The 12,026-nt window shown below is 39.0% G+C and overlaps 1 protein-coding gene across 9 annotated transcripts in view; it reads right to left on the minus strand.

Moving 5' to 3' along the window:
• adgrb3 (adhesion G protein-coupled receptor B3) overlaps positions 1–12,026 on the minus strand; it is a 116,490-nt gene that overhangs the window by 28,462 nt on the left and 76,002 nt on the right. For all 9 annotated transcript variants that reach the window (XM_026190431.1, XM_026190429.1, XM_026190430.1 and 6 more), the window contains 5 exons: positions 11,872–11,980; positions 7,533–7,679; positions 6,416–6,491; positions 3,940–4,042; positions 3,376–3,419 (listed from right to left, as the gene is read on the minus strand). In XM_026190431.1, the coding sequence (XP_026046216.1) occupies positions 3,376–3,419; positions 3,940–4,042; positions 6,416–6,491; positions 7,533–7,679; positions 11,872–11,980 (479 nt within the window). The remainder of the gene's footprint in view (positions 1–3,375; positions 3,420–3,939; positions 4,043–6,415; positions 6,492–7,532; positions 7,680–11,871; positions 11,981–12,026) is intronic.

Here is a 12,026-nt window from a genome sequence, read left to right on the forward strand (position 1 = left end):
TTTTATATCGTAGCATTAGAAAGAGACAAGTCAGAACTGTAAAATAACCTTATGGTAGACTCACAGTGTCATATCACTTCTAAGATATTCTAAGATGGATTAATATATATATAGTTAAAATGTTATTTATGAAAGCTAGGGATAAGGTGAAGTGAGTTGTCAGGCAGATTAATTCTCCCTAAATATTTATTTTTGACCACAACAGGGATGTTAACTGATCTGAAGTCACTGGGTTGCACTTTTTATTGTTCCCTTGGCACAGTGGTGGGATATTGGTAATTTCGAGGTTATTTGAAAGAAAAAAAGAAAAAAAAATATTGACATTTGAAAAAGTAATAAAAGTGTATGCATCTGATATGTTTACACTCAGTGCTGTGGACCTGGAGACCGGAAGAGTAAATTTAAAAAAGATATTGGATATTTTAGAACTCAGTGTGTGGTGTTTGTTTATATTTCTCTGTCGTTTTCAAAGCTAGCCAACTGCAGCAGATTCACCTATAGGCCTCCATAATAATGATGTGAATTGAGCCCTCACTGTTTTCAAGCAGTTTAATATTATGGTCACTACTTTAATATTACATTGGAAGTTAGTTATAGTCAATTTCAACATTTCATTATTTGTAAGTCTTATATAAATAAAGCCTATTCTGAAAGATTTGTTCACATTTGTTTAAAAATACTTTGATCGTGTAGTTTATGTTAAAGTCCAGCTCAGTGTTCACATAACCTGCACGTGGACCATAGCTCTCCACTTGCAAATGTTTTCTCTCTGCTAATTGTCAACATGAGCACTCTCATTTGGTTTGAACCAACATGGCTGACAGATGGCACATCATCCCCTCAATGAGTCCTAAGAGTGGATCCTATTGGATAATAGAAAGAGCCAAATGTTTGAAAAATGATTATCATACCATGGAGTCATTCAGTGGTGCTATGATTAAAATTACCTAATGTAGTATGGGGGGGAAAAAATCAGATAGTTAACACTAGGTTTGTGAAAGTCAGACAGAGAGAATGTAGCTGAGTTGTCCCAGTTGTATCATTGCTGTTCAAAAATAGACCAGCTGCCCTCAAATACTGTGATAGAGGACAGACCGCGCACAATTCAGATGCTATTTCACAGTGAAAGTAACAAGCTTTTATATGCCTTTGCCAGAGATCTGTTCATCCACTATTGCTGTTAGGTTGTACACAATTAAGTGAAACTGGAATCAAACATATTTCTAGTAAATACATTTCCATCCTGTTACAGGTAAAAAATAAAAATAAACAACAAACTAAACAAAAGTTCTACAAAACATGATCCATCCATAGTGTTAGTATTCTTATTTTAGAAAAAACAATACCGCTGTCCATGTTGAAGTTCTAAAAAATACGATTTCTCTTCCACTGATTTCAGGTAAGCTTGAGTAGTTTTCTATAATAATCCTGGTATTTTTGTTGAGCTTAAAAGACACATGTATCGCCCAAGTGGATGACGCAAACGATGGCTGTGCAGCCGAAATGCAACAGAAGGAGGAAAAGTCTTGTTTTTCCTATAACACATGCAGACAAATGCAGACAAAACTACAACCTTATTGTAGTACACCAAATGTTTTCTTTCTTCATTATGTGAAATGCTGGCTTGCGCCCACTCGATGATATCCATTGCAGACATTGTTGCCTGTAAATCCCTCATGCAGTTTGAGTTGACTTGCCTGCTGTTTGCAGTATCCAACCCTGTTTCATTTTTAGGTTTATCAAGTTTTATTGAACCACCCAGGAGCAAATCTTTCTTTGGATCCTGCCTTGCCATTTGCCCCAACAGCCACCAGAGTTCTTTCTCTCTCTCTTTCTTTTTGATGTCCAGCACTGGAATTCTTCATCAGGTAATTGCTTGTGTAGCCGCCTAAGCTGTTCAATCGGCCACCCCAACCATCCATCAGCCGCCCCTGCCAACACCCAGTGAAATGTCCATCCCTCAAATATTCAATAGCCTGTCTTCTCTGCGCCATGACTACTGGGCACTACCCCAATTGCTCCAGGTCTTAAGACTGGTGTCTGCCACTGTAAGACGCACTGATATTTAATTTGCTGCCACTTCAGAAGTATTTGCATCCCAGTTGTCTACCTGTCCTGGATCAAAACTACTGCCCACCAATCACAACTCTTCCAACCATCTTTTTTTTTCTCCCTAGCCTTGCAGCCACCCTCTAAACTCTCTAGCTCAGCAGATTTCCAGCCCTCAGGCCATCCATCTGACCTCTTTTGCCCTGGCCCCCCACCTGTTATGTGATGCTTCTTTTCTTTCCAGCCGTGAGGCAGTCTACCTGGCCTTCTACACTACCTCAGGGGCAATCATTCATGATGTCTTTTTGAGGCTAATTAACACGTACTGACACCGTGAACAAGTCTTATTGTAAAGTACGAAAAAAATTCCACTTTTGAGTGGAAATGATCCAACATGGGAAATCACGGGACTGTTCTGTTTGCTGCAGAGAAGGTGACATCAAATCAACACAAATGGCACAACAATCTCAAACACAGACACAGTTTGGAGGACTATGCATCAAGCAGCAAACAACTTATTCAGATAAGCAAAAGTGCAAAATGTAATGTTACTCAAGTCATTGGCTTTACATAAATGTAATATTTGTTGTATTCTTATGGAGTGTCACATTTCTACACCATAAAATTAAGCATTCTATATGAGCTGCTGTGTTTCGTTTAGGTAAAGCGGTTGTGTTTTGTGTCCTCATAATTTGTGGGAGTTTCCCTCCTGATACGTTATATAATTCTGCAGTATTTTTGACTGATGCTACGGCACCTTAGGCAGTGACTTTTATCAGCACTTACTGTAAAATGAATATCTTTAAGAAGTCTGCTGAAGCCTATACATGCTGCCTTTTAGTTTTGTATGCACTCAAACTATTTTGTAAAGGACTGGTATAGATATAAATGTCTCAACTGCTGTGAGACGGGCTATTTTCTAACTCATTAGTATTAGTAACTCATATTTGTTTGATTCGTGTTGGGTTCTGATAGAAAACTTGATGGAGTCATGATGACATTCACTAAACAAGAACTCTGCAACTTCAGGACCTCGCCATCATTGACTCAAAGTCAGTATGAACACAGGTTTAAATCAACACGTGTGAGTTTTACAGCCAAGCATTAAACTCATATGACTTACAACTGGCCTACCGTGTTGTTCGCTCTGAATGAGGTTTAATGCAGTTTCTTTGCAGTTCCAATAATGTTGTAATGGTTTACCCAGAAAAATGTATCACCCTGATTTTAAACATGGAAATTATCCCAAAAAAACACACACAGAAAACAATGAATACCTATAACAACAAAAAAAGTGAAAAGAAGTGAAAGTGCATGCCCACTTACAGCATGGTGCTGTCCCACAGCGCACAGTAAGGGTTCATTGTTCCCTGGAAGGCAGGAAAAGGACAAAATGTTTGGTAAATTATGATGATAACTCATCATCATTTTCATCACCACCATCATCATTATTATAAATCAAGTGCACGTTTGTCCTTTTATTTAGCTTTTTTGAAAACGTGTTTCATAGATCACACAAAAAAGCTTTGAACTCCACTACCACAGACACACACACGCATGCACAAATTTGCTGACACGTTCAGACTTACATGCACTTTATCTCAAAGATGAATAAAAAGGTCTGGATCATAAAAAGGGATTGTCCTTGTAATTATCTGAACGTAGTGCTCTCTCCCGACACAAATTAATTATCGAGCCAATTAACCGCCATTGTGTGTCAGCTAATGGGAGATGATACGTGCTGTGGTCTTTGTAGAACACTCAGCCAGCAAACAAAAACTCTTTGTGTAGTGTTAACAAAGGAACATGAAGGTCAATAAACTATAGATCCAAACTATATATAGTATTTACTGTGCATTTGTGTATGAACATTTTAGTTACTGTGCTTACATTTGCCAAGTGAGCCAGTTCAATCTCCAGGTGGGACTCAGTGGCCTTGGGCTCGGGTCTCACAGTCACAGCTATGACCTTGGAGTTCACAACTGTGTGGTTCCTGAATCAAACAGAGATGTGAGAAAATTACAAAATTAATTATTCAAATGTGTCATTCTGCATTTAGTCAAGACTCGAACAAAATTTCACAATAAACATGGCATGTGAAACAAACGGGGAAAAAAAGAGCTTAACATCGCATTCACCGGGAGAAGATCAAGTCAAAAAACCAAAAGAATTATAATAATTTATAATAAATCTTTTTACAAACATGGATGATAATAATTGCTGTATGTGTAACTATGTTTGTGCATAGGTAGCCATATTTACACATATGTGTTGTGATCTTTTTACTAAATGCTTCTTAGATGTCCTTGTCAATTAACATTTCAGTGTTGTTCATCAGTGTGGCTTATTTTTAAGTTTAGCTGTGTTAGCACGGTGCATGAATTTACACTGAGGGGCAACCCCCAGAGCAGAAAAATGAAGACACTGATGTGCAGAAACTGCATTTCCCCTAAGTGCCACTGGAGTATGGATCTAAAAGGGAGTCTGTCTAATTTTACAGCACTAAAAATAATATTTAGAAGCTGTTATTAAAAACAAAACAAACAAACAAATCAGTTTCTCCTCTCCTAACAATGCTGGGTGGGGTGATTTTTCTTCTTTTTCTTTTTCTAACTCATCCACCATAGTTGAATTTGGGATGTGGCTGCACTGATTGACAGCTGTCCCACACAGGCAGCTGGGGCTGACTGGGTGACATAATTAAACTGGATCCCTGCACTGAATGTGTGAGCTGTTTGTGTAGGTTTAATAGATTCTCTCACTAATCAGACCATCCTACAAGTCTGTGCTTCAGTTTTGATGAGTGAAATTCTAGTGTGCTAAAGCTCAGTTTCCTGTTCAGGCCCGCTTTTCAACTAATCAACATTCAAACTACGCATAGTGTAACCCCTGTTGGGCCACATGCTGTTGGTTGTTTGGAGGACTGCACACAAACACGTCTGAGTAGGTGGCATGGCCATAATCCTTCATCCTGTGTAGCCAAATACCTACGCAAACAGACACAAACGAGTTACAGTGAATCCCTCATTAGGAATAACATCATGCATCATCATTTCCAACGCTCTAGATTCTAGCATTTTTATAATGTCTGAAAAATTACTGTTAATACTAAAGGATTAGGTATAACTTTAGAGTCAGTGAAGCTTAAGGGCCATGCTGGTATTAAAACCTGATTTGGTGTTTTAGGGAAGATATTGTGCATATATTTTTGAATTTAAAGCTCCTCTCTGCCTGCTAATCTAATGATCTACATTTCAGAGTGCGAGTTCTTCAAATTCAAGTTTCAGTGTCAGGCAGCATATTTTCTCTAATGCTGCTTGCACTGAATACTAACCTCAATATTAAAGTCAGTAAAGGAGGACTACAAGAGCTGCCCATTAGACATCAGATATGCTATACAGGATGATTTGGCAGTAATTATGTAAAGAAAAAAGAAAAGAAAAGAAACTAGAAAACACAGTCTACAAAGCTCACCTGAAGATGCTTTGTGTTATATGCTTTTACAGGCTAGCATCATAGTCATGTTTCAATGGGATATCCAGCTTTGGTATAGTTGACAGAACATATTATATTTTGAAATGAAGATAAAAATCAGTATGTACTTTCCCCCAGGGAGAAGAATTGTCATGCACACGAAGAAAAGAAGAGCTGAAAATGCAGCAGGTCCATAATGATGAGCAGCAAATAATTCAAATTTGTCATCTGACTTTTGCATATGTCTGTTTCCCGTACTTATTTTAAAATGTAATAAACACATGACACATAGATGCCTCTCTAATTACGAGTACACTAAAAGCCACATTGCCTGGTATTTCTCTTTTCAGAGTTGCCATTTGATCAGCTTATCCTCATGTTTGTCTGCAGAGGACACAATTCAGTGTCCCATTATAACCTCCTCTCTGCATTTACCCACAGGGCTGCTGCTCTCTCTGTGACAGCTGGCCCGAACGGTGCTGGAATGACCGGTTTGTCCTTGGGACGTTGCTGCCAGGGACTTGTTGATTGGTGTCTGACACCAGGTGTTTGTTTGGGACATCCCACTGCTTTTCCAGACACTAATGTCATCCTTAATTAACTACATACTGCATGCTACAGTGACACAGAGCTCTAAAAAAAAAAAAAAAAAGAACAGCAGCAAAATGCAAGTATTTGCTTGTAAGAAGGACAAAATAAGATTTCTATTCAATGTATTAAGTGGAACTTTCAGGGACACTGGAGCGACAAAGGCACAGCATGTTTTTCAGACTTGATCTGCTACTGTGAATAAAAATGGACACCTGTGCAGCTTCCAAAGGATTAAATCTGTCTCATATTTCCTCCTGCTAGCAGACCAGAAAACGCAGACAATGAGAAATGTTGCCCTTACTTTGGTGAAGGTAGCATGAGTCCAAGAGTCTTGTAGAGAACGGTTCCCAAAATGAAAACAGGCGATCCCTCCATATCTGAAGGAGGAAATGAAGCTTTGATGTCATGTCAGATAGATTTCCCTTTTTTTATTACTACTGCAAATGATGATGCTTTGCGAATTTTTAAGTAAAGAAACACTGTCATCAGCCACAAAAAACCCAAACATTTTAAGCATATTTTGCAGGGCAAACAGATGTATAAATTAGATTCTGAATTTAAAAAAATGTAGTTGTGTATATAGTTTTCTAAAGTTCATTTTATATATGCAAATTAGGTGTTAGCTCATTAAATATACAATCATTTACATAAATGCCCACTGAAACCTGAAGGTGTGCTTTTATTTCCAAGCAAATCACATTAACTAACACCTGATTTTGTTTGTCCAGCAAGAGAAGTGCCAGAATCCACTGCAGAATTGGTTTGGGTCAAGCACGTGGCATCCTGATCAATTCCTTGTTATGCTATCATTGATATATTTCGGATAAGACTGATTACACCAATCAACCAAATTGCCTGGCTCTGGATTGCAGTATAGAGTGGCAACTGGCATTGTTTGAGAGGACGCTACAAATGCTGAGCTGATGGAAAACTCTTGCAACTGAACAAGCACAGGCAAGCAAACTGGCTCTGTTCAGAGGCTTGTACCATTATTTCACTTTTTCTAAACAAGGAGTGGTGAAGCATAAACATTAAAGGGAAAAACCATTCTTCAGAAGACAGATGTGTCTGCTTGAAAGTCTAGTAACTTGTCAGACACTCCAACTCAGCTAAAATCATTCCACTTCTGCTGAGATGTGAAGACATATATTTTCCAATTTTCAACAGTGGCCAGTGAATCAATCATTGTGTATTCATGAAGCATTAATCCTGCGAATCTACTACAGTTTCCCTGCACATTTAAGATGTGTTGCTGCAGGTTGTAATTCTGAAGCTTGACAGAATATATGTATGTATATACTGAATATATATTCTAAGACAGATGGAGCTTGCACGTGGAGACTGTTTATGTGCCTCTGATTCTTGAAGAAAGATGTATTTGACTAGCAGTCAGATGACTCGGTGATATAGTCCCATACCTGCTGACTGGGAAACAAAGAGGCCCTTTGGGATGACCACTTTATCTTCAGAGTTTCTGGCCCAGTCAACCATGCCTTTACGGCCCTTCATGGGGAAGTTAATGTCAGTCATCACAGACACTGCTGGAAGCCTCTGGATGCTGGCAACTACAGAAAAACGAGGAAATATAGATTATTAGCATTGCTTGAACATTGCATATTAAATGAAATTATGAACATAACCATGCAGTCTGCACCACTGTCATTCAAAAGTAAACACAAGGGCAGTCCTTTGATTCGAGTTCAACATGCAGAGTCTGCATTCTCTCACAAATTAATAGGTAGATTTTACATGAAACTGAATCATTATGCAAATATGCAGGTCATCTGTCAGCCATACCAGGCCAACTGGGCTTTTGACGCATTCATTTGCTGCAAAATACAAACCCAAAGCTACAACTGGCACCTGACAAGTACTAGAAAGGTAATCACCTTAATCACGCTTTCCTTTTATGGCACCTCCCTGCTGAGGTGCCATAAAAGGCCAGTCAGTGCACTAAGGCTGTGACAAGGAAAATACCCAGGATCAACAGAAAGGGCCTTAGCATTACAAGAGGAGGATAAAGCTATACTGTTCTCTACCTGGTATCACATCCAGTCCCAGTCAGGTAGTGCTTCAGCAAGGGGAATCTGAGGCTAATCCTACCATTGATGCAGAAGCTCTATTGTTCATTGTACTGTGCCAATAGTACAATTTGAATCCTGGCGAGACTCCATGTGTGAGTGAAATCAGTGACAGTGAAGGTGCATCTAGGTGTTTGGGATGATCCTGCAGCGGGCATGAAATCACAGAGCACCACAAGACCTGCCGTTTTTGCAAAGAGGCCCGTTCGTAGCACCAGATGTCGGGAGCAGCAGTCGTCGTGCATGTTTATTCGTGTTTGTGGTTTTAGTCACAGGGCACACTGTGAAACACAACATGGTGCTGGGAAGACTGTCTCTCAGAGTTCTGGGTAATTCTGCAGGTAAATGGGGCTTTGAATCCGCCTGATGGGGCTACGCAGCACAAATAAAGCAGTAATTACGGACAGTGACGCCTCTGAACAGCGATTCATTGCACTAAGAGTATTCTGTATGGTTCATTTTCATAAGAGGGATTTATTGCATCGCTCATTACGTCTGAATGCGTTCATGAGAGGTTCAGCGTTAAGTAAACCATTGAAGTCAGACAACATAAACATCCTGCAAAGAAATTAATGAGCATTTCCAGCTATTGTGTGTGCAGTGGAAATTAATCACTATTACTGTCAAAATATTCTCTCGACCATGACACGCAGCCTCACAGTAGACAACCAGAAAAAAAAAGACAATAGAGCGTAATGCAGTCCACCTTCAAGACTGCGTTAAAAAATTTTTTTTGCATGTCCCAAGCTTCACTTTGTCCTCCAACTGTTAGCTTGCAAGGAGGGAGAACAAGTTGCTGCAGTGGACAGCCTTTTCCAATCAAGGTTATTTGACTAAAAGTAGGAGGACACAGGACGATACAGTGGTGACAGCCAGTATTTATCTAGGTGTCAAGAGGCTGCCATAAATTAGTGACGAAATGATGCCGCAATATCTTACTCAGCCAGATGCTCTCCACTTGGCTTTCACTGATGGAGACACAAAACTTTCCATTTCTTTAATCAAAAAGGGCCACGTGGTCGCTAAGGCACTGTGTGTGTGAGCTGAAATCACTGCCATTGGCTGGCTGTGCCGGTGCACTGGCCACGGATGGGATAATTAGAAAGTCCGATGTATTAATCATGTGGTATCGAATCATATCTTGATTGTTTTTTGAAAACAGCTCTGCAGTGGCAAATGCGAAAACATTTTATAGGAGCGGTAATTAATTTTGACATTAGAAAAAAAAGAAAAAATTAAATCAGAGACTCCATTCTGGCATAATAATTTCTCCCAGCTAGGCCCCTGTATTTTACCACCACCAGCAGCCAGTCAAGTTGATTCTAGCCAGAGGCAACTCATTAATGTTATATCTCCAAATAATTGCTCAAAAGCCAAATGCCCCCCCTCTCTGCCGAGCCTTTGTGCTCACTTTTTCCAAAAGAAAAGCTGCTTTAGCACTCTACATAATAATGATGCTTCCAACATTCACATACTCTTATTAAGAGGTTCACTCATGCTCCTTAAGATTTCTAACAGAAAATGATGGGATTATTCAAATGAGCTTTTTACCGACAAGTGTTCTTTGCACTTTATGTGGGCACACTTTTAGTGTAGCTGTTCCTCCTTCAGTCAAAACAATCAAGTTCCTCTCAACACAAGTTTTATTTTTAATTACTTGCCTTTTGATCTCACACCGAGTAACGCTGTTGTTATTTCAAAATAAAGGTAATCTTTACAATGAGCGTGCATATACATAAATTAAGAAAAAAACCCAAACAAAATATAATAACTCGGATGATAATAAGCAAGAAGATGTTGTTGACCGTGTTGGAATTATTCCATTATTTCAGTTTCTTGCATTTCTTGTTGCATGAAATCAGTATATCTTCTTTCTATGGACATGTGGGAGAAAAACTTCAGAATGTTTTGAATATGGTGCCCTGATTATGCCACTCAGTGCTTTATTAGACTGAGAAACAGCGGTGAGTTGCATCATTGCTCCACGCTTACCAAAAATATTTCCTGTCATATCACATCTGACAGATGGACACGGTTTAGTCCACAGTCCAGCAGGTTTGAGTGGAGGCCAGGACAGTGATACAGCTGACTAATGTAATAAGAGTCAAATAGTTTAAATTCAAGCCCAGCTATGAAATGCATTAAACTGCTCAAGGAACTTGTATGAATGTGGATAAAACACTTAACCGTCAATTTAGAGTCAGTTTCACAGAGCAGATTCCATTTTGTGTATAAAGCAGGGGTCATGTGTTAATGCTTTTTTGAGCATAAGGAGAAGGCACTGGCAATGAGTTTGGATGACGGCCATTAAGACAAATTGAAATAAGTATAAAGTATAAAGTAGGAGAACAGCACAGAAATATTCTCACATCTGTGAAAGAAGTCATTAATGATTGGCAATGTGAAATGCATTCAAACCTTATTTCCAAGTCTAAATCCATTAGTTAATTTGACTCTCACAGTGTTTCATAATGGTACTTTGATGTGTGCATTCATTGAACCATGTTTGGTATGCTATTCTTGGAGACTACCGATTCATCATTATGGAAATCACATACCATAAAGAAACACAGAGAGCAAGTGTGCTCGAAGTGAGCTGAATGTTAGCTATTGTAAAGAATACAAGGATGAAACATCTCTGTTCCTCTTAAGAGGAATGGCCTAACGGCACAGCTGTGCACACTCACATTCACTTGCATGAATAAATGAAGACCACCGGTCTACTCTTCCATTCCAGTAAGACACCATTTGTGGCTGAGTAAAAAATGAAATGCCACAGAGACCTCAGATCATCCGAGAGGCTGCGCGACCGAAGCTAAAAGAACCCACAGCAGCACTTTGGTTTTTTTGTTTTGTTTTTCAAGTCATAATCTCGACAAAAATCAGCGTTGCAGAAAAGCTCATTACAGCTGCAAAGAAAACTTGTAATTTCACTTCCAATTTTACAGCCTTTTATCAGACCCTCCTACTGTATTTTTTTCCATGACTGCTAATCTCACAAGGAACTGACAAGCAATCTTTTATTTATTTACTTTTAATTAATTTTTTTCATGCGGCTGTACAACTGCAAAACACGCTATAGGGTATGTTCTGCTAATCAAGTCTTACTCACAGAACTACAGTTCAGTGCAGCGTCAAACCGAACCATTTCATCTTCAGAATAACATAAATATTTGATGTGATTATTGACCAAAAACTTTGAACCTATACATAGAGTCTGTAATTAGTGAGAGGCTTTATAATATCAAGAAAGCAGTGCTGCTCTTACTGAACTACGTTATAAAATCCCCAGTGTTTTAAAATGTACTTGAGCATCAATAAAATGTGTACCCGTGGTTGTTATTTTGAAGTATTGTCTGTATTTATTCTAGTGAAGGCACTACTCTTGCAGGTTTTCCCGTGCTGTAAGCTACTGATATTGGATTGAATGTTAAATGTTTTCATTGGAATTTAGCACATTAAGACCGCAAGATCACTTTTAATCAACATTATTGATTTGCAGTAATTTTACTCCCCCACCCCAACTGCCCAGCATTTATCCTAAATTAATGATGGTGGGGAAATTGACACAAGGAGTCAGAGGAGCACAGGGATTATGTGTCCATATCAAGCCAAAACAAATGGTAAAACGATCTCAGCGGCTGTGGGCCCGAAGGCAAAGTGGGTCGATTCTTACCTAAGTTTCCAGTCATCAAATAGGCATTGTGGAAATCCTTCATGCCCAGTCCAACAATGTGGATGAAATCTTCTATGACCTGCATGAGCTCCACTGCTCCGGGGTAGATCTGGACAAGATAATAAAGACAAGGGGACAGTTTTAATTTAAATAGT

This window comes from Astatotilapia calliptera, chromosome 13, assembly GCF_900246225.1.
Source record: "Astatotilapia calliptera chromosome 13, fAstCal1.2, whole genome shotgun sequence".
Classification (NCBI taxonomy): domain Eukaryota; kingdom Metazoa; phylum Chordata; class Actinopteri; order Cichliformes; family Cichlidae; genus Astatotilapia; species Astatotilapia calliptera.